At 41.0% G+C, this 23,722-nt stretch overlaps 1 protein-coding gene across 3 annotated transcripts in view; it reads left to right on the forward strand.

Moving 5' to 3' along the window:
* The window catches only part of GK (glycerol kinase), an 80,460-nt gene that overhangs the window by 17,484 nt on the left and 39,254 nt on the right, over positions 1-23,722 (forward strand). For 2 of the 3 annotated variants that reach the window (XM_066356008.1, XM_066356010.1), the window contains exons 4-7: positions 7,799-7,876; positions 15,118-15,201; positions 19,220-19,296; positions 21,567-21,704. In XM_066356008.1, coding sequence (XP_066212105.1) covers positions 7,799-7,876; positions 15,118-15,201; positions 19,220-19,296; positions 21,567-21,704 — 377 coding nt within the window. The remainder of the gene's footprint in view (positions 1-7,798; positions 7,877-15,117; positions 15,202-19,219; positions 19,297-21,566; positions 21,705-23,722) is intronic. The other variant, XM_066356009.1, reaches the window with a different exon arrangement.

The raw sequence follows: 23,722 nt of genomic DNA on the forward strand, positions 1-23,722 counted from the left end.
GGCCAGCATGTCAAAAGTAGAATAAATAAGGGGTAGGGAAGAGAGTGGTAAGTAAGAGGTTTCACTAGGAGATGAAATCATGGAAGCAGATAAGGCTTTGTAGCACCAGTTAGGAATTTGGATACTACTCTTGGTATCACAAAGCTACGAAAAGGTTTTAAGCAAGACAAGAAGGCATAACAGGATCTGACTGGTGTTTTAAAGACAACTTGCTGACTGCTGTGTGGATTAGAATAAGGAGCAGCAGCAGGGGTTGGGGGTGAGGGTGCTGTTTGAAATCAAAACACTTCATTTGTAAAATCTCCCTGAAATGATTATTTGAGAGTGTTACACTATTATAGATCTCTCTGTTAATCCCTAGTAGTTTTAGGTAAAATATCTACCTAAATTTGGCGTATCATTTATACAGGGAGAAAAAAAAATAACTCAGTTATCCAAAATTGATAATATACTGTAAAGGATAGAAATATAATGTGGTAATCACCATATCTTTATAGTTTAAACTTTTCAAGTTCATTCAAGAGCGATTCTTTTTCTTCATTAGGTAGTTTGACTCAAGGTAGGGGGAAACCATCGGTTGGTGATGGCAGTGCCATGAGAGTCACATCATCTGTCTTGGCTCTGAGATTTACCAGTACTCCTGAGATGAAACTTTGATTGTTTTTCAGACTTTCCTATTTTTACAAATAAAACTCACGTCTTAAAAAAGGCTGGACAGAATCAGAACCGTTCATTCAGCAAACCTATAGAGGTTTTCCTCCTATGTCCTGGGTGTGCTAGGAGAACAATGGAGCACAAATAGGGTTGTACAGCTAACAGTCAAGTGGAGGAACAGATGGTAATCCAATGGTCACAATAATGGCAAAAGAATGGAAAATTGTAACAATAATATAGTTATTTCTGTTATTGCGGATTTTTAAGAAAAATAAACACCCATGCATAGATTGGATATTTTGTTGACAATGTTTAGATATTCTCCCTACCCTCGTTTTATCCACACAGTTTCAAACTTCTTTTAGAGTTGGATTCACCAAGTTTCAGGTGACTTGTGCAGCATCCAAGAGATTGTTGGTCGTTTCCTTGAATTGTTCTCACAGCCTTCATTTGAACAGCTGAGGCATTCAGTAGCACACTCTGTTGTCAAAAGATTCACAATGATCTAGGTTGCTTAAAGCCATGTACTAGAGATAGATTCAGGGTGATTGGCCGTGATTTTGACATCATTCTACTTCCTTTACAGGTAAGGTAGGCTGCGACATATTGGCCTTTTGTACTCACTCGGGTGCCATTCCTTTTTTATTGTTTGTGGTGTATGTGAAAATAGCACAAATTCAGTCCATCTGACCTGTGCCACTTGCACTAACTGGTCTGTAAGAACACTGAACATGCTGCCCTCTGCTCTGCATTCCAGTGTGAACCCCATATCTGAGCCAAAGTGACCCAGCACTTCCACAAACCTCTCTATAGCAGCCGTTTGTACTCATTTTCCCCCCAGATAATTGATTGATTGTCTCAGCCAAGGGCCACATTTTCCCTTGCCTCTATAAAACTCGACATCAGAGAACGCTAAATAAACCAGTATTTTTCAACTGCTGGTCTATCACAATTTTTGTGCCAGTACTTGAAAGAGTTAACCACCCTGATGTTTTATGAAGATTATAAACTCAATGACTTTCAAATCTGCTTATGCTCTGGGTGATTTCTGCCTTAGCGGTCCCTGAAATAATTCTCCTATTTCCACCAGTCCCCAAGTGTAAAAAGGTTGGAAAACCACTGCTATAAAGGGTCTTTGGTCACCTAGACCTGGCAGCAAATGAGGGAAAGGGACTTCCTGCAGGTCGTGTAGCTGTGCGGTGGTAGATAACATTAAAGCACAGCGCCCCGTCTCCTGGTCCTATGCTCTTTTTGCTGAGCGCCACTGATGATAACCCCACAAACCACTTGTTGCAAATGAACAATAGTTTTTTTTTTTCCAGCTGAAGAGCAAGTTGTTATTTATAGTCTTACTGGATCATCAGTAAGAGTTCATCATAGCTGGTTGTATTTCTTTTGCAAAATTCAGTTTCATTGTTTTTGGTTGTCCTCATCTTTCAGAAAGTCGGTTGATTTGAAGTCCCTTATAAACAATGCCCCCAAAATTAAAGTTCACTCGCTAGCTGAGCAACATATGTAAGTACAAGACAAGTGAATAGGCCACTTCTTTCTGTCCTGGCTCGGAGAGTCGGGCAGCTCTGTTTGCCTGTCATGGGACTGAAGCAACTATAAGTACAGAGTGGGGCGAAAGTAGGCTTACAGTTGTGAGCCCACTAAACAGAGTTTATTCTTGTCTTATTTATTTATTATTTTTCCTCCATATGAATTAGTATAAATCTACCTTTGCCTACCCTGTATAAATACTCTAGTGACATTACGAGTATATATTTATGCTATTCAAAGCCTATGATTTTATCTGTGAGAAATGATGCCAAATTAAAAATAAACTAAAATTTATGTTCTGTTGCTATAGTCTTTATTTATTTATTTATTTATTTATTTTTCTTAAGTGAGAAGCAGAAAGGCAGAGAGACAAATACAAATGTCCACATGCGCCTGGACCGGGATCCACCCAGCAAGCCTCCTGTAGGGCAATGCTCTGCCCCTCTGGGGCCATTGCTCCATTGCTCGGCAACGGAACTATTTTAGCACCTGAGGCAGGCCATGGAGCCATTCTCAGCACCCGGGCCAACTTGCTCCAACCAAGCCATGGCTATGGGAGGGGAAGAGAGAGATAAAGATGGAGAAGGAAGAGAGGGAGGGTTGGAGAAGCAGATGGTCACTTCTCCTGTGTACCCTGACCTGGAATTGAAACCGGGATATCCACACGCCAGGCTCACACTCTACTGCTGAGCCAACCAGCCAGGGCCATGCTGTAGTCTTAATTTACAATTTTTGCATCTAAAGTAGTGTTTTTAACCACCATTAAGCCCATATACTATGATTAAATTATACTAGTATTTGGATCAGGGAGTCACTATCTTGATCATTTTAAATCCTTAATTATTCTTAGGAAGAAAAAAAAATTACAATCCCAGATACTCTTCATTCATTCTGCTCTCATGTGATACAATCGAAACACAACATATAAGCTATTTCAAAGTTGAGAGCAGAATATTCTCAGCAATTAGATTCTCTTTACCCAAAGAAGTTATTTCTGTGTTCAAGAAAAGGGAAGCCACCACATTCATTCCTCTCCTGTCTGGCCCTGCCCTGCATAGTCACATGCATTCCCACCACCTGAGACTCTCACGGTCTCAGAAAGACACCTCATTCTCCCAAAGAACTTCCCAGCAGTAGCCGCACCTCATTTGCACATGGCTCAATCCCACATCTTTCAGAGACTATTGTTTTAAAAACCGTTATGCATCCTCCCACATGGCACTTTTATTATTTTGTTCTGTGTATTTTTAGCTTTCTTTTGATGTGTTCCAGGTATAAATTAGGATTTTTTTTAAAATAAGGATGCATGTCATCCATATTCTACCAAGTATAGCATGCTGGAGTATTTCCAAAAGACTTTTTTCTAAGTATATTTCCTTAACTGTGATGATGATAATTGTTCACAGACATTTTAAGCAAAATTGAACCAAGGGCATTGAATGTAGCATTTTTTAAGGTGAGCAGAGGGGAGATAGGCAGACTCCTGCATGTGCCCCAACCAGCATCCCGACAACCCCATCAAGGGCCGATGCTTGAGTACTGAGCTATTTTTAGCACCTGAAGCTGATGTGCTCCAATGGAGCTATTCTCAGCACTCAGAGCCACACTGGAACCAGTTGAGCCACTGGCTGTGGGAGAAAAAGAAGGAGGGAAGGGGGAGAGAGCAGATGGTTGCTTCTCCTGAGTGCCCTGACTGGGGATCAAACCCAGGACATCCATACACCAGGCTGACACTCCACTGAGCCACTGGCCAAAGCCTGAATGTAGCATTTAATGAGTTAATTTCAGTAGGAATACTGAGCCTTAAGAAAGATACCCCCTGAGAAAGAATACATAAGTGAAGCATGAACCTACTAGATATAAGAGTACTACATTGGGGTTACATATGGCTCTGATTATAGCATCTGTAACTAAAAGACTTTGAGGCCAGGAAACGTATACTTTATACATGGGACTTTCACAGACTCTTAAGTGGTAAATGCACTAGGTGCAAAATTATAAAACCTGAATGTATTATTTTGAGAAAGAGGAAATTAAATACTATGAAGAGGCGTGTGTGCTGAGATCAGCAATCAGAAAAGTTTTCTTTAAAAAGGCAAGATTTTGGGGTGAAAATGACAAGAAGTTAGAACTTTGAGAAAGTTCCGAGGCACTGCATAAGGCCTGTGTGCCTGAGGAGAAACCAGTTGCAGGGGTGTTTGTGGCTGGAAGAGAATCCCGAGAGCGATTTCACTGGACTTTGTCTGCAAGAAAAGCAGTTCTACTTGGAACTGAGTTAAGATAGATGGAAAAGAAGGAGTGGTCAGGAGCCTGTGACCAGTGAATCAGATGGAAATGTCTCTAGATTACATTCTGAATACCAGTTAGAATGCTTAGTAAAGAAAGGTAACATGAAGGGCATAGAGCAGTGACTCATAGATTGTGGCTAAGAGAGCAGCCAGCCTGTTTATGGAAGAGTCACATAGTGGGGAGGAATAAGAGATTTTCGTAGACCATGAATCCATTGTTAGCCCATCGTAAAGTTGTCTCGTTCACAATACTCCAGTTCAGCCACCTGTGATCGAAGTACCACTGAGCTCTCTAGCCTCTGGTGTGCCCACCCTGCTGCTGGGGAATTCCTTCGTGTGCCCTACTCTGCCCAGGCCCTTTCTCTGCAACTCTTACAGCACTCTCTCCTCAATAATGATGACAATAAATGGCAGCAGTAACATTTATTGAGTGCTTACTGTATACCAGGCACTCTTTTAATATGCATTAACTCAGATTTTTCACTGTAACCCTGTAAGGTAGAAACTAGTATTATCCCCATTATACAGAAGATAAAAACTGAGACCCAGGATCCCACTGCTAGGAAGCAGAAGACTTAGAATTTGAACTCTATCAGTCTGGCTTCAGAGCCTGAGCTCTACAGAATAATGTCCCAAACTTGGCATCCAACTTTTTCTAGGCCCCATTTCAGCAAGTAAGCTTGTGTGCCTCACATAGTAATTTGAGGCTCTGGGGCCTTAACTGCCCCAGCTTCCTGTTGCTGTACTCAATGTCTGGACTTCGGGCTGCCTTCCTTCTGTCACAAGAGAAGCTGTAGCCTCCTGCCCTACTTGAGACCCCTCCCTTCACCTGCGTATTAATCTCATCCCAATCTGTCACTACAAGGATCAGGACCATATCCCATTGATTCCCAGCCCCGGCCCCCACATTCTCCTCTTTGTTCTTTCTTTAGTCCTACAAAATACTTTTGCCTTCTGTCTTTTAAAAAACATCCTGAGGCCCTGGCCGGTTTGCTCAGTGGTAGAGCGTCGGCCTGGCGTGCAGAAGTCCCGGGTTCGATTCCCGGCCAGGGGCACACAGGAGAAGCGCCCATCTGCTTCTCCACCCCTCCCCCTCTCCTTCCTCTCTGTCTCTCTCTTCCCCTCCCGCAGCCAAGGCTCCATTGGAGCAAAGATGGCCCGGGTGCTGGGGATGGCTCCTTGGCCTCTGCCCCAGGCGCTAGAGTGGCTCTGGTCGCGGCAGAGTGATGCCCCGGAGGGGCACAGCATCGCCCCCTGGTGGGCAGAGCATCGCCCCTGGTGGGCATGCCGGGTGGATCCCGGTCGGGCGCATGCGGGAGTCTGTCTGACTGTCTCTCCCCGTTTCCAGCTTCGGAAAAATACAAAAAAAAAAAAGAAAGAAAAATAAAACATCCTGAAATCTCTTCCTTTTACTCTATGCCTCTAAATTTCCTTGCAGTAGGATCTCAATTATCTTTGTACCTCTAGAAGAGGTGTTACATAAAGTAAATAAATCTGCGTTGGATAATGATTATTTAGAACAAGAGAGCTGCTGGTTCCCCTCAGCTCTATGTTGGTCAAAATGTTCCTATGGTGTTTTATTCTGAGTGTGTAATTTGAGTAATACAGATAATTGTCTGTTCCTAGAAGAGGAGGAATATTTCATATGGGGGACGCAACAGTGGAAGGAAATTAGGTTGTTTAGCCTAGACAAGGGAAGAGATGACTTGAGGGACAAAATAGCCACTTCAATCAAAGAATGACATGTGGACAAATAATTGACCTTATTCTGTGTATCTACAAAGAATATAGTGAAGATCTAAAGGCTGCAGCTACAAGGAAAAGGAATTCTTTCCTTTTTTTTTTTCTTTCTTTTTTTTTTAATTAAATGAAAGGAGGGAGGGAGACAGAGAGACAGACTCCTGCATGCGCCCTGACTTGGATCCACTCAGCAAGCTCCCTACAGGGCGATGCTCTGCCCATCTGGGGCTGCTGCTCCGTTGCTCAGCAACTGAACTATTTCAGTGCCTGAGGCGAAGCCATGGAGCTATCCTCAGTGCCTGGGGCCAAATTGCTCCATTGATGCCATGGCTGCGGGAGGGGAGGAGAGAGAGACTGAGAGAAAAAGAAAGGGGAGGAAGAGGGGTGAAGCAGATGGTCATTTCTCTTGTGTTCCCTGACTGGGAATCGAACCTGGGACATCCACACACCAAGCCGATGCTCTACCACTGAGCCAACTGGCCAAGGCAAAAGGATTTCATTTTTAATAGCAAAGCTATGCAATAGAGATTGTTCTGCCTGGAGAACACTAGTATCTTTTCACTAGAAGTTCTGTCTGAATGGTCACATGCCAGGCAATTTTAGAGGATATTTGAGCCCAAGGCATGTGGTTGATCATATATAGCCTTTTAGGTTTGTCCTGATCTTAAATTCTAGAAGAACTTGATTTTTTTTTTTTAGCCCAGTGTGTCCAACCTTTGCTATACAGTAGAATCACTTGAGGAATTTTAAGAAAAGATATTAATGCTCAGATCCCACCTTAAGTCAGTACAATCAGAATGTTTGGATTGGGCCAGGACATTGATATTTTCTAAAAGCTCTGCAGCTGATTCTTAATGTACAGCCAAATCTGAGAAGCTGTGATTTAGCTGAATCAAGCTGAACTGAATAAGATGGTATAGACTGGTATTTTACTTATAGTAACTTACCGTAATGTACCTCTAGCACTTGAGTTATGTATGTAGGTCAGTATAATAGGTCAGTAAATGCCATCACATATACTTCTGCCTGATTCAACCCCGTATGTCTAATATCATATTTTTAAAATACAGAAACAAAACTGAATTTCTTACTAATCATAATATACATTTGCCCAGCATGAGGGCTCTTATCTGGGGCTCTTTTCTTTAAATGCGGGTGTACCCACACACGCACATGCGCACACGGAAGGAAATGTTTTGTAGCAATTAGTAAATAAATGAATGAGGTGATTGTTGGTTCCTCAGAAAAATAAATTGGGTATTGCAAATTTGGAAAGTTAATGTGTTCCCATTTTATAAGACCACCTAGCTTTTCATTTGGATATTGATCTGGGTTCGTGTCATCGTGTGCTGGTTGTAAAGCAGGAGGAATCTGTAGCAATGAAAAGAAACACGTGACATTAGGTGTTCACTTCTCTTGGAGCCCCTCAAAGAAAATAACCTCATTACTACTACAAATGTTTACATTTTTTTAAATTGTTTAGTTGTGCCTATAAAAAAAATGAAAACTATTCTGAAGTAAGCTTTCTACTTGCTTAATTTTCTACTCCCTTCTGTTTAACTTTCTCTTGAAAGCTATTGGTGTCAGTAACCAGAGGGAAACCACGGTAGTCTGGGACAAGATAACTGGAGAACCTCTCTACAATGCTGTAGGTAAGCTGCTGTGCATGCGTGTCAACTGCAAGGCCTTTCTCCACTTATAAATGTCGTCATACTAAAATACCTGGCTTAAAAAAGCATGCAATCGTGATTTCTATAATTTGATGGGATGGGCAAAAGAGTCCTCTAAAAAATTCATTGTTATAGATATACACCATTTTTAGCTATTTATTCATATCTTGAATTAACTCATTCCCATACTTTCCACTTTTTCTGACTACTTATATTATACAAATGGGTTGATGTTGCCAAGACTGTGTTTTAATCCCTGCTGTTTCTGACCCCCAAGAAAAGATCTCAACTCTTCCTCCCTTCAAAAATAAAAATTATAAATGTTCATAGTCATCTCTCTGGAAAGCACTTGTATATTTGGTCTTCCCACCTAGGATTTTGAGTTGATTCTTCTGAGGTTATGAAAATAAAACCTCAAAATTTTAGCTCCTTCTGCTACACATTACACTATTTTAGTAGGAGTTCAAAAAGTCAAAATCTCAAATATAGTAGTACCTTTAGAGATCACATCTTATTAATGTAAATGACCATGGGTATATTTTACCATCACTCTTAGCACATGACAATTGAGCACTGAATGATACTGTCACTTGCTGAAAGGAAAATTTTGTTCTAAATATATTATCACTAAAAGGCATCGTCCTTTTACAAATAGCAAAGCATATTTTTTTGTCAATAAAATATCAAGTTGTGGGGTAGAAAAGGGAGGCAGAAATTATCAAAGACTTGAGTATGAATTGGAAGAAAGTGATATTCAAGCAGAAAGTATACTAAAAAGGTGCCTTGTAAGAGTAGCATGAACCCTTTGGAAATAATTTTTATAAAATCCAGGCATTTAATGTTGTTGTGTTATGAGAAAGCATTTAGTATGTCTTTTGTGTTTATGATTTTAAAAAGACTCAAGAACTATCAAAGAATTGCAACCAACGACCCTATTACACAAAAGTACACCTTCTAAATCTTTATTTTCCCCTCGTTCTCATGAGCTGCTCGTTCTGAACATAAGTAAAGCAGGAAATTACCATTTTAATGACTAGTACCTAAGAAAGTGTTCTTTCACAGATCAATTTTAGCCAACTTCTTGAACTAGTTAGGGTTGTACTTTTTCTCCCCTAGAGCCCTGGTCTGTAAACTGTGGCTCACGAGCCACATGTGGCTCTTTGGCCCCTTGAGTGTGGCTCTTCCACAAAATACCACGTGCGGCGCTACCTCGATAAGGAATGTACCTCCCTATACAGTTTAAGTTTAAAACATTTGGCTCTCAAAAGAAATTTCAATCGTTGTACTGTTGATATTTGGCTCTGTTGACCGAGTTTGCCGACCACTGTGCCTAGGGAAAGGAAGAGCCTAGTCAAAGAAACCAGAAAGTTCCTATTAAACTCTCAACTGGGATTGTAAAAGTGTAACTTTGGACTTTGAGTTGTCATTTTAAAATAATGCAACTAGGTTAGTTGAAGTGATGCTTATACTGAAGGATTTCCAGTCAATATTTTACCAGAGAAACTTTGTTGGTGATGCACCTGTTTACTCCTTTCTTTCTCTTTTCCCTGTGTGTCTCTGTGCCCCTTCCCCATTCTCTGTGCTTTGTAGTATTGATTTAAACCATACCTCTGGAATATGAGGACCTTTTTCCCTATACTGAACCAAAAGCATGGGCTTGAATTTTTTATTTATTGATCTTAAAGAGGAAGGGAGGAAGACAGAAACATCTATTTCTGTATGTGCCTGGACTGGGGGTTGAACTGGCAGCCTTTACGTATAGGGACAATGCTCTAACCAACCTAGTTATCCAGGTGCGGCCCAAATGCATGGTTGGAGAACTTCTTGGATGTTTAGTGCTATACTGGGTGTGTTGTGGAGGATGGAAATTATTTGCTGTTTTTGCCAACTCTTTATGATCTAGATTGGAAAGCAACTAATGCAAAATTAGAGAATAGTTGATAAATTGTGTGTTGCTGAGCTAATGAATAATTACAGCAAGTGCAGGTTAGTATGGATTTTGAATTTTTGGCATATCTTTGGGGAAGTTTGAACTCCATTTGAGGCCTCAAAGAATGATTGGATTACATTAGGGAAAGGGAGCACTGAAGGATAGTGTAAATAAGCTATTTCACCAAAGACTGAAGAGACTGATCAAATTTAAGCATAGGGTGACTTATTTAAGAACTAGCAGTGATAGGAATGCTTAATAATTGCTAACTGCTATTACTGTGTAGTAGGGATTGTGCTAAACACCTTACCCATATTATTTAATCTCAGTGACCCTGAAATAGGTTTCCTGGCCTTATTTTCTAAATGAATTATGGAAAAGCTATCTGACTTGCCCAATGTCACATAGCTATAAGAAGAGGTAAAGCCAGTTTGAACATAAACCTCACCCACCCCAAAGCCTGCGTTCTGATTTGGATAGATAGGGGTTGGTGCGGATAGAGAGGGTTCCAGCCATGCCCTGGGCAACATGGGGCAGAATGGGACAAAAGTGTTGGGATGGGTTCTTTCAAATGCACCTGTTTGCTGAGAATAGCTAGAGAAGTGGAACAGCGACAACAAAAAGCTATCTGAAGTGCTGGAAGGCTCCCAAGTCAGTAAGGAATTGTGGGACCAAGAGCCAGGACAGAAGGAAAGCCCAGAGAGGTGGGCCTGGCATTTGGTATTGCTTATTCCCTAGAGACCTTTGTAGATGCTGAAAGGAGTATCCGAAAGGCTAAGCAGCACTGTCACAGGTTACGAAGATAGGGAGGCAAAAGATGGGGTCAGGAGCTGCCAAAGGTGAGAAGGAGTATTGGGGAAATCACGGACTTTTGATTGGGACTGTGAAGGCCACTCCTAAGAAGTAAGGTAAACTGAAAATATGCCAACCTTCCCAGGAATCAAAGCCCAAATTCAGGTCATTTTAAACCCCGATTAGATCAAGATGCTCCTAGGCTAACTTCCTTTTAGAGTTTTCATATCCAATTTCTAGTTTTCTGTGAAAGAATTATCAGGCCTACAAAACAAGACATGAGTAAAAACCAACAGAAACAAGTGACATTAGAAACGGAACCATAGGAAATCCTGATATTAGAGCTGTTAGACTTTAAAGTAATTCATTGACAAAATTGGTAACCTTAGCAAAAAATTAAAAATTTTAAAGTGGAAATTCTACATTTTTATTTTTATTGATTCCCTTTAGAGAGGAGAGACAGAGACAGAGAGAGAGAAGTGGGGGAGGAGCAGGAAGCATCAACTGCCACATGTGCCTTGACCGGGCAAGCCCAGGGTTTCAACCCAACGACCTCAGTGTTCCAAGTCAACGCTTTATCCACTGTGCCACCACAGGTCAGATCAAAGTGCAAATTCTAGAACCATATAAAAAACTCAGTCGATGAGTTTAAAATCACATTGGACAGAATTAAGATGAATTAGTGAACCAGAAGAGAGATCAGAAGCAAATATCCAGACTGAAGCACAGAGAGACAAAGGTTTCGGAAATACAGAAAAAAAATCTAAGAGAAATATGGAATAAGAAGAGGAGGTCCAACATGTTTGTAATCAGAGTGTCAGAAGAAAAGGAAGAGAGATAATAAAGTTTTTGAAAAGGGATAAAGGAGATCAAGTCACAGACTCAGGAAGTGCTTTGATCGCCAGGCAAGATGAATACAGAAAGCTATACATAAACATATGCTGAGACCTGAAGATATAAAGGCAAATTTTAAAGTAAGCAGAGATAGGAGAATTTCATGGTACTAATGGTAGATATGAAATACAGTCGTTGAATAAGCCGGAGACTGAGAAAGGCCATTTGTTTTTGCCTGCAATAAAGGTGCGTTTGTATATTGACATCTTTTATAACACATACAATTATAAGCATATCAAAAAGTTTAAATGGGTCCATTGAGGCACAGATGGCTCATGTTAGTAGTTGCATATAGTTTTAGAATTTGTGTGTTAATTGTTGGAGCAAGGTAACAGTGGTGTGGTACCTAAAATGAAAAGGTGTCACTTTGTATCACAGCTTCCCAGTCACTGGGCCATCCCGCAGCCATTTACAATTATGATGTCCCAGGTGGGTTGCAGGGGCTTCGTGGCCCCGAACCGAACCGGAAGCAGCCCTGTGGCTGCTCTCGCCTGTCTTCAGTTATCCTCTTCCCTCTGGTTCTCTTCCCTCTCCCTGTTAGCATTATTTTCATCAGTACTCTTTGGAAGGATTTCCCACCACCCTGCTCCCTGTCATTTTTCTAAGCCCTTTTCTTCCAAATTCAGCCTTATTAGTGGTCTATATACCTTGATGTCTATTATTTGACAGAAAGATTTGGGTTTATTAGCACACCACAGACTAATCTGGTGAAGAAGTAAGACACTCAAGTGGTTCAAATGCTGAGTGGGGGAAGGCTGGGATCAATGATGTCCAGCGTGTCCACATGCACTGCGCCACCAGGGGAATGCGCTGGCCTACCTCAGATAGAACACAGCAGCGACTAATACCCAGGGGAGCAGGAGCCACTGATCGAAGACTTCCGGTGCATTAAAGAAAACCACCAGCAAAAACATCTGTCTCTGAAATCATTTTCCCTCTTCAAATCGTATTACACACGTTTTCCCCTAAGATGTTGGATTTAAAGTTCCCTATGACACGTAACTCTACATAGAGTGTGCAATTTTAAACATTGCTCATCCTCTTTGCCTTTTTTTTTTTTAACATATCAGTTAACCCTGGGCCAATGATTAAACCTGTGTAATCATCTGTTGAGAACTGAAAGAACCTTGAGCTCAATTTTTTAATCTTTTCTAGACTGGGTTATGTTTCCAAGCATCAGCATAAAAGAAAACCATAGAGGGAGCAAACTGCCCAAAACTCCTAACACACTTCGCCATAAACAACACAAGTGGTTTTGGTTTGTGTTGTTTGGCAGATTTTTTACTCTAGTAAAATCTAGAATATTCAGCTTTATCAAGATCCACTTATTTTTCATTATTTCAAGTCTTTTATGACACAGTTCTTTGAATGCTTTATGTCTCCTTCAATCCTGGGTAAAGAAAAATACTACCGTATTTTGCAATGATGAGATTCTTTAACTCTGGCCAGTTTAAATTTAAAATTACTGAATTAAAATAATATTGAATATAAACTGGAATTGAAAAATAAAATTGAAATTTAAAAGTGCAAAATAAAATAACTGATTAGATTTTGACTTTGAGGTCTCCAGTCTTTTAGTATTTCTTCATATTCTATTTAAGACTATGAAGTCACCCTGGCTATACCTACATCATAGAGGTTGAATTCTGGATTCAGACCCTGGGTTCAAACCCTGACTTTTCGGCTTTCCGCTTACTATCATTCTGTGCCTATTTCGTCAACAGTTAAACCAGAGAAATTGAAAGTGTAGATCTCACAGGTCTGAGGTGAAGATTGGTGAGTTAATACACGTAGAGTATGTAAAACAATGCTGCCAACTATAAGGCTTCAGTAAGAGAGTAAGAGTTAGCCCTGGCCACTGTTCTGAATTGGCTGATAGCCTTCTTCTTTTTTAATTGATTTTAGAGAGACAGAGAGAAGGAAGGACAAAGAGAGTGAGAGAGAGAAGCATTTATTTGTTGTTCCGCTTAGCTGTGCATTTAGTGGTCGCTTCCTGTATGTTATGTGCCCCCACCGAGCGCCAGGGACTGGGACCTGCAACCTTGGTGTTTTGGGAGGATGCTCTGACTGAGCTACCTGGCCAGGGCCAGCTGATAGCCTTTTTAATCCCGAAATGCCAGATAAAATGATTGATTTATACATGACAGGTGCTCTTAGAGGAAATACGGAGCCTACCTGAGGTCGCACACACTCGTCTCAGCCTTTGCATTTGGGCATTTATATACCTAACAGCTGAAATGGGTATCTGCCCCCAAATTTTGGCATATACATATATGTATTTTAATTCGTCCCCTCCCCCACCCCATTTCTCATTTGACTCCACCTGACTTCTAAAAATGTCAAGGACAGTCATCAACATAAGCTCTTCCTCTTTGCAAACGACCTCTTACCCAGCCTAATTAATAGCTTAACTTTTGGCAAGTGATAACACGTGGCAATTAAATCCAGTTTACCATTTTATTGTGTCTCTGGTGGGTGGGGGGACAATGTGATAACACTTTGTGTAGCTGTCAGCAGTCCTTGCTTAGGGTGTGTTCTGTGACCTGGCGTCTCCCATTCTCTCGCTTCCTGCCGGGCCAGCGGCTCCTCATAACAAACTATCTCAAAGGAGCCCTATTCACTGCCTTTGCTTCTAGTCAACTAAAAATAATTTAGAATATAGCTAGTGTACTTTTTTCCTTAGGTCCTTTCCTCTTCTATTGTTATGACTAACCAAAAATAACACAAATTTCTGAAAGATTCTAAAAATATTTTTTTCCTCTGTGCTATTACTACCTGACTAAACTAACCCTGGTCCGTGGGCCCTGAGGCAACTGCGAATTCTCCTCACTCTTAAAACTTTGTTTTTCAGCACAAACCAAATCTACCAGATATACTGGAAGTGACATTATTTAATACAGTAAAAAGGTTTCAGAGCATCCCAGTTGGTTTTTTGAACCTATTCATTTCATGGTCTGAACCATTTCAATCCAATTTATTTGCTTGAAATAAGGGGAATGCCCTCTAGAAGCAGGCTGTGTAATATTCTGGACTGTCAACCGTCTGTGTTTCTTTTTTTATTTATTTTTTAATCACTTTGAAACTTAGCCATTCCCTGGTCCCTGTGGACATGCTATTCCTTTTTGTGGCAATAGTCTTAACCTCGTGCCACTCCAGCAGGGAGGGGCTTCCTGGGGGCTGCCTTCCTGCAGACGGCCCCAACAGCAGCTGGGACACTTCCTTAGCCTTCCCTTCTAACATCCCCTGTGGATGTGCTCACTCGCTACATCACATAGCCTCTCAATTCCGTGGTTGGGTGAGCAGCCTGTGACCAACTGTGCCACTTTTTCTAACTAGGTCCCAGATATGTGGCCAGGTAGGGAAGAGTCATCCTGAACAAAAAAATAAGGTCTATACCTGGTCTTTGTTCCCATGGAAATACTTCTGAACCAGAGACTCTGACTGCGCTGCTTTTTTCCCCTACGCTCAACTGCATAGAATCATGTTCATTCTGATGAACTTGCCCCAGTGAGTGCGCTACCATTTGCTAAGTGGTCAGCAAGGGAACACAGACCTTGAATCTGGCCATGTCTAGCATGAATTGCCATTATTTCTCCTAATGCTCCAGCCGCTCCAGTCTCTCCCGGCCCTTCAGATCCAGTTGCCGTTGTTCACTCTGGCTCTTCAGTTCCAGCTGCTGGCCCTTCCTCAGGTATTGGTGCACTGGCTCCTGCTCACTGCCCGGCCTTCCGACTCAGACGTGCTGGGGGAAACTGACCGCTGCCGCTGGGTCTGGATCCGGCACCTCTTCTGATTGTCCTCAGAAATTACCTTCACAAGGGGCTTAGTCTTCCAGCTTGGGGGTCTTCTCTTTGGCTTTTGGTCTCTTTTTCTGCAAATCCGATTCAGCCGTCTTAGCTTCTTTAATGAGTTTTCTAATTTTTGTGTGTGTGTTCTTAATTCAATTAATTTTGAGCATTTGTGAATTACTGGGTAGTATACCAGCCACTAACATTTGTTTCCCTTTCGCAGTCTTACTAATTGGCTGTATGTATTCTAATCGTTGTCAACTTGAGGGCCACAACGAAACAAAGGAAATATTATGCCAGCCCTCCATGATCGTGGAATAATGGAAGGAGAGGGATGTTAGAGAGCATCCAGTTCAACTGCCTTTTTTACATTCAGGAAATCCGGGTCACAACGTGTAAAATGACTTGCTAAAGTCACATAGCTTGTTGGTGGCAAAGCCAGAAGACACATAGAACTTTGGTCCCCTGATTTCACACCCAGTGTTTTGACTCTTTCTGGTGAGGGGCTAATTCTGCAAGTACCACTGTGGATACTTGTAAGCTTCCAAATGAGGAGTAAAGTGCCCAGTTACTGAAGTGGTCCTTGTCAAGGAGCAACAGTCACAGAGCCACTGTGACTTGGGAAACTACCGATTGTCTGTCTTTAGTTTGATTTTTTTAATAAATGATTTGAAAAAATCAAGTGTCCTAAAGAAGATGCCCTAGGAAAGTGGTTTCTCCAGTTCTAGTATAATGCTGAGGAAGCTGGGATGCTTGTAACGGAAGTAGAAAGGCTCAGGCCTTCCTTGCCTAGACCAGCAATCAAAATCCTGCAGGTAGGGCCCAAGATGGGTTTTCATTGTTGTTGTTTTTTCAAGATGTTTGATTTCAAAGTTTTCTAGGTGGTTCTGGTGTGCTTTCTGGGTAAGAACAACTGCTATGGAGTCCAGCACCATTTCTTAAAGGAGTATATTTAAAAGGTGTATTTCTGGGGCCCCTTCCCAGACCTAATATCCTAGACTTTCTGGGGATGGAGGTTATCTTTAAGCTCCCTAGCGATTGTTATGTCCATTAAAATATAGAAGAATGCTGATCTAGAAGGCTTTGAATCATTAAACAAAAGGCCTAAAGCAATGGCTTTTGTGTCTCTTGTTCATTTCCCTTAGTAGGAAATATATTATGCATCATGATTCAGCAAACCCACAGAACTGAAACAGAAGTTTCACAGGTCAATACTTATCTTACCACATTCAGTGAACCCTGATATTTTCCATTTCCATTCTGATCCATCCTATTTTTTTTTTTTTTGATTTCTTTGTTTTCAAAGCCTTGTGTCGAGGGCTGACTTTCAATAGATCGCAGCGAGGGAGCTGCTCTGCTACGTACAAAACCCCGCTATTCTGTTTTTTAAAAGTAGGTCATTGCAACTCACCACATTGCTTTTAAACCCCTAACCCACCAAAGTTTGAAAAACTGAGGGTTGAAATGCGCTTGTTAATTCTACCTATCACAGATTTCAAACAGTTTCTCAAATTCCTCTACCATCCCGTTACTCCTTTTAAGCCGTTAACAGCTGCTTGCCCCATGAGGAAAGTCCACTTTTGTCATAGTCATACAATGCCTCCCCTGTGTTACAAGTGGACTGTCCTTGTTCCCTGGACTCCCTGATGCTGCTGCTAATAATGGCTTGGATCGATCACAGTGCAAGTCATAGAAAACTCTACCGCACTGAAAGAATTTTTTTTTAAAGGAATTATTTTGCTCATGAAACCAGCCATCCAAGAGTAGCTTAGGTCAGGGGCTGATTTACTCCAGACTCAGGCAGTCACCTGAATCTCTACAGTCTGTCTTTTCTGGGACGGCTCAGAATGTGGCCGATTCAGTTCTGTCTTCATGGGAACAGTGGGTCCCAGCCACACGCTGCCAGTCTGAGCTGAGAAGGGGAGGTCTGCAGACCAAGCCCAGATCTCGCCTGGCTGATTAGACCACCTACTCTCTCCTGAACCTACTGCTGGGCAGGATAGGATACTGGGAGCTGGGGGTGGGGCCGAATCTCAGGCAAACCACGTGGCTGAGGATGAGAAAAGGAAGCTTGCCTATAGAGAATTTGAAATACTGCTCTCAGCCTGACCAGGTGGTGGCGTAGTGGATAGAGCATCAGACTGGGATGCAAAGGACCCAGGTTTCGAGACCCTGAGGTCGCCAGCTTGAAATACTGCTCCCAGAAGCAAGATGAATGGATGCTAGACAGCAAATGCAGATGTTGTCTGTAGGTCGTACGTGTCCATGGTCTTCCTCTTAGTCTCCCGTCTCCTTGTTTGTGATGAACCTTTCCTTGCTGATTTTCACACCTGTGGAAACCAGTAGAATGTCCAGAAGTCCCCCGGTTTAAATCTCATGTGCAGTAGCCACTGTCAAAATCAAACACAGACAGTGCTCAAGGGAAATGACAGCTTAAGTAATTAGAAAGAATTGATTAAAATTCACTACCAGAATTTTACTGATTTTTTTTTTTTTTTGTATTTTTCTGAAGCTGGAAAAGGGGAGAGACAGTCAGACAGACTCCCGCATGCACCCGACCGGGATCCACCCTGCACGCCCACCAGGGGGCGACGCTCTGCCCACCAGGGGGCGATGCTCCGCCCCTCCGGAGCATCGCTCTGCCACAACCAGAGCCACTCTAGCACCTGGGGCAGAGGCCAAGGAGCCATCCCCAGCGCCCGGGCCATCTTTGCTCCAATGGAGCCTTGGCTGCGGGAGGGGAAGAGAGAGACAGAGAGGAAGGAGGGGGGGGTGGAGAAGCAAATGGGAGCTTCTCCTATGTGCCCTGGCCGGGAATCGAACCCGGGTCCCCCGCACGCCAGGCCGACGCTCTACCGCTGAGCCAACCGGCCAGGGCCTTTACTGATTTTTTACATGAAGAGAAAGAAATAGTATAGTCAAGGGTGACCCAAACTAGACAATAACTATTGGTGTTCACAGGTGTAGCAGGACAGCCTGAACAATCTTCCCTCATGTCCTTAGACTACAGGCCTAAGTCTTTTCAGGGGCCATCTAAGCACAGTCAGTGCCTAAAAATACCTACTGACCACAAACACCTTAAAAGTGATCAAAGTTAAATACAAAACTTAAATCTGGCGGATCAAGCTCAGCTGCCCCTATTGGTTCCCTTTCACAATTGTGTTATGTACCATTTAATGTTTTCTCTTTCTCAAGCCTTTTGTCGTGAAGCAGAACAGAAATACTTTCTAGTAGGGGGTCCAAAATGGGGCAATAGTTATTTAGTTAAAATTAATGTTAATCTGTGAAAATGGAGATTTTTTTTTTTTTTTTTTTTTTTTTTTTTTAAAAACCAGCATGGAGAAAGAATGGTGAAATAATTATTTTAACAATTTCAATTTCTTGTCTACTTTGAAAGAATTTTAATGTAAATAAGCATTTCACACATAAAAGACTGAATCTTATTTTGTCCCCTCAATAATAGTATCAGGTTCTCTATTTGGTAACAAATTGCTCCCCAGTTTTCAAACATACATGCTTCGTACACAGTCTGGTGACTGGGCTGTGATTTCTGCCCTGGCAACCAGCTCATAGAGCATTTAGATTTTCTCTGCACTCATGTATACTTAGAAAATCCATATCCAAAACATTTGTCTTGTTTTCTTTTTTTGACAAAATGGATACAAAATAAGGTTTGTATTGTTCTCCTAACTTGGTCTGTGATTTTGCATAAAAGCTTTAAATTCTCCCTCATAAATTTATTCTCTTCTAACAATATGCCCATTCATTTCTAATTTCTAATTTCTGTCTTTTGAAAGCTATAGCATTTTAATTGCTAATGGAAACTAATCAGTCTCCTATCCTGGACAGTGATTTCATTAAGATATGATATTTTTGTAAAATAAAGTTTTTCATATATATTATTTATATTTTGGTCTATAGTGTGGCTTGATCTAAGAACCCAGTCTACCGTTGAGAATCTTAGTAAAAGAATTCCCGGAAATAATAACTTTGTAAAGGTAAGAGATCTCTTCAAACGTATACTATAAGAATAGTCATTTAAAAAGTTAGAGATTTGCCTGACCTGTGGTGGCGCAGTGGATAAAGCGTCGACCTGGAAATGCTGAGGTCGCCGGTTCAAAACCCTGGGTTTGCCTGGTCAAGGCACATAAAAGAGTTGATGCTTCCAGCTCCTCTCCCCATTCTCTCGCTCTCTCCTCTCTGTCTCTCCTCTCTAAAATGAATAAATAAAATTAAAAAAAAAAAGTTAGAGATTTTACCAAAAAGACTTCGGGCCTTTACATCTTATTGCACAATAGTTATTTGGTACAATGTATAGAGTATGTCTGTGCAGATAATTGAGGACAACTAAGTCTTTTCTGTCTTCCTCGCCCTGTGGTTGATTGCGGGAGTGATAGTCCAAGGTTGGTAGGCTGCAGGGGATTATAAAGGACCCCTATGGTTAAGCCCTTATCCCCAGGGTGTGCTGACTATAATTAAACCCTGCTTTTCAAATCCATCCCTCTAGTTTTCTACTCTCCATCAAAGAAGTTCTGAGTGCTTTTGAGTGTTTAGGCATTTGGATTCAGGGAGAGAAAGAAGTCATTTTATTGAACTCTTTTTTTCTTAATTGAACTCTTTATTGAACACTTCCACTCCATTCATATGAAAATGGCTAATAAAAAACTGCTTAGCTTTCAGTTCTTATATAGACTTCTCTTCTGATGCATGAAGGGAGAGAGAATTTTTGAAACAGGCAAAGTATTTTTCTTAGCAAGGTCAAGGTCAAATTCTTCTAGTATCCAAAAAAAGAAGTTCTGGTTTGGGGTTTTATCTACTTTATATTTTTCAGTGAGACTCTTTAAAAAAAAAAGATTTGTTGATTTTAAAGAGAGGAGTGAAAGGGAGGGAGAGAAAGGCATGGGGGGAGGAGCAGGAAGCAACAACTTGTAGTTGCTTCTTGTCTGTTCAAAAAAGTGATGTTCCAATACTGTTAATCATAGCTGTTTAACAAACTGTTCCCTACCCCCACCTGCCCAAATAACTTCAGCCCTAAATACACCCTTATTATTTCCTATTCTGTTCTCTTTCTCACCCTGTCCAATCTTCACCCCTACCTCCAGCTACATTTTGCTTCAAAGAATGCATGTTTCTCTCCAGTGCCACTTTAAGCAACTTGTACCCTTTCTACCTAAGTCATGGAAATGAGATTTTGAGTACTTACCTCACTAGTAGTTCTTCTGTAGTACAGTACTCCCATAAATTATTACCTTTTATGTTTGATCATTAATCTTTTCTAGGAAAGATAGAAAACCATATATTAAGATTCTTAACTTACAGGTGGCCTTAAAATATTAGATCCTTTGGTTTAAGTATTCTTACCAAACATATCCATAGGGGATAAGAAAGGAAAAAGTATCACTTTCTGTAGTCAGGTGATAAATGAGGAGACTAAGGCAGGGGAGGGGAAAGATGGTTGCTTTATTTTAAGGTATATATTTTCACCAGCTCATATAAAAAGTTTTTGATATTTAATATGAATATAAAAATAAGAGTTGGACCTGATCCATTCTCAAGGAAGATTAATAAGCCCATATGTGTTTTATTATTAGACTTTAACCTTTAGTCAATCCATCCTCCTTTTGTTTAATATTTACCTCTCACAAAAATTAGAGGATATTTCAAAATGAATATGAAGCAATAAAATATCTCCTAATTTTTGTGAGCAGTGTATTTGCTAATTTAGACAACTATTTTTTTACATAGAGCAACTTTATGTTGCTTTAATCTGGTATGTCTTTGAGCTCTACTTTATTCTCCATTAATTTTATATTCTATTATTTGAATATGAATGTGTCATATATTTATGATATAAATATGTTAAGTCTTATTTGTTTTCAAGCATAAAGTTTTCTGGTTATGGCCATTAATTTATAATTTGATATACTCTCTGTCTATAGTTTAAATATCACTTTCATGGAATATGAAACAAAAAACAGAGCTTTAGGTTAATACTAACTTATCACTGGAGTATAGATTACAGGGCATTGTGTCATTTAATTTCCTCTTTACCTTGCTACGTGGATGCCCTTTGAACTGCAAACATATCACTCTGATCTTTGTACATGAACATGTTCTCCTATGCCATGTGATAGCTGAAGTATTTTTACCCATAATACTGTGGAATTGTATTTCGAGCCAGTGAATATTTTGTGATTTGTGGAGTTGTTTGGTTTGGTGTTTTGTTTTATTTTAAACTGCTATGAATATAATTTGTAATTGTTTTTAGTCCAAGACAGGCCTTCCACTTAGCACTTACTTTAGTGCTGTGAAAGTTCGCTGGCTTCTTGACAATGTGAGGAAAGTTCAAAAGGCTGTTGAAGAGGATAGAGCTCTTTTTGGGACCATTGATTCCTGGCTCATTTGGGTATGTTTAAGTAGAATGTGTGTGTGGAGAAATTTTTTCAAATTTTTTAGACTACCTTGTCTACTTTCTGCTAGGAATTCCAACATTTTGGATGGCGGCATTATTCAAAAAAGCCACTCAAGAAATAGAAGAACATTTCAGCCTCCATGTGAGAGGTGTTTTTGTTCACTTCCTCTTATTTTTTCTTGCCGTATTTCAGTAAAAATAGAGGATGATTACCGAAACCATATGTCATCTATTATTTTTAGAATAAGTAATTTAGGTAATTAGTAATTTAGGTAGCCTTTCTCTGTTGCCTATCATAAAGTTTTCCAGTAGTCATTTCTTGGAAGAAATAACTATTTAACATGATAAAACACCTAGACTACTTTTATCATATGCTTTCAACATCCATTACCTAGCTGTTTCTTATTTAATTACTCCGTACTATGAAAAATCACAGTAGAAATTTCTGATATACAATCTTTTTCCCTCAGCCGAATATGGATAACTAGAAGCTTAACCTGTCAAACATCTTCCAGATGTGTCTTTAAAGATCATATTCTCTCTCTTTCTCTCTCTCTCACATACATACACACATGCACACACACACACACACACACACACACTTTCATTATAACTATTTTGAAATATACTCAAAAGCAGAGGGAAAAGTGTAACAAACCTTTACAGCCATTAACCAGCTACAGCAATCAACTTTGGCCAATCTTACAATCTTCTTTCAACTATATCCACATACTCTTTCTCCCCACAGATAATTGTAAAGCAAATCCCAGACATATAATTTCATTTGTAAATACTTCAATAATTTTTTAATATTCAAGGAGCTTCAAGGGAATATTGTCCCTATTCTTAGTAGCCAAATCCACACAGCAGGTCTTTTTTTTTAATGTTTATTTTTATTGATTTTAGAAAGAGAGGAAGGGAGAGAGGGACAGGAACATTGATCTGCTCGTGTATGTGCCTTGGCGGGTATTCAAACTGGCAACCTCTGTGCTTTAGGACAATGCTCTAACCAACTGAGCTATCTGACCAGGGCTACATAGCAGGTCTTAAAAACCACTATCAGGAAGCCCGCCTTACACACACACACACACACACACACACACACACACACTGTGTTAGCAGCCTGTGCTTTGTGCTCATGGCCAGTAGTTTCCACACGTCAGTCACAGTTGAAATTGCCCGGAACCAGAGCAAGGCACAATGTGGGAACTGTGAGGTTGCAGGCGACTCAGGGGGCACATTGGGCTGTATCCCCCACGTGATGTCTTTCTCCACCTTTGTTCCTTTCTTACTTCATTACTTCCATAATAAAAGAAAACAGCAGTGAAAGACAGTTACTAATAAAATAAATATTTAAAATAATTTTTAAAAATTTTTAAAAAGAAAGCATCACTGCTTTCAGTTCTGGTCTGAGGGAATTAATATCAGAGACTTTAAAATTTCACTTCCAAGATATGTGCTTGGGTCAGTGCACACACAGCGCAGTGAGAATTGTTATTCCAAAACACACCGAAAAGGAACGGCGGCAACGCAGGGTATATAGTAAGATCCTGAAGAGGCAGGCGTTTCAGTGTATCTCAGTTTGCCAGAGTTATAATACTCTGCATTTTCCAAAGATAGGAGGATGGAAACAAAACTGATTTTTGTTTAACTGTCCATTCATTAGAACTGAGCTCTCGGCCCTGGCTGGTTGGCTCAGTGGTAGAGCGTCGGCCTGGCATGCAGAAGTCCCGGGTTCGATTCCCAGCCAGGGCACACAGGAGAAGCGCCCATCTGCTTCTCCACCCCTCCCCCTCTCCTTCCTCTCTGTCTCTCTCTTCCCCTCCCACAGCGAGGCTCCATTGGAGCAAAGATGGCCCGGGCGCTGGGGATGGCTCCTTGGCCTCTGCCCCAGGCGCTAGAGTGGCTCTGGTCGCGGCAGAGCTACGCCCCAGAGGGGCAGAGCGTCGCCCCCTGGTGGGCGTGCCGGGTGGATCCTGGTCGGGCACATGCAGGAGTCTGTCTGTCTCTCC

Source organism: Saccopteryx leptura, chromosome X (genome assembly GCF_036850995.1).
Source record: "Saccopteryx leptura isolate mSacLep1 chromosome X, mSacLep1_pri_phased_curated, whole genome shotgun sequence".
In the NCBI taxonomy this organism is placed as follows: Eukaryota; Metazoa; Chordata; class Mammalia; order Chiroptera; family Emballonuridae; genus Saccopteryx; species Saccopteryx leptura.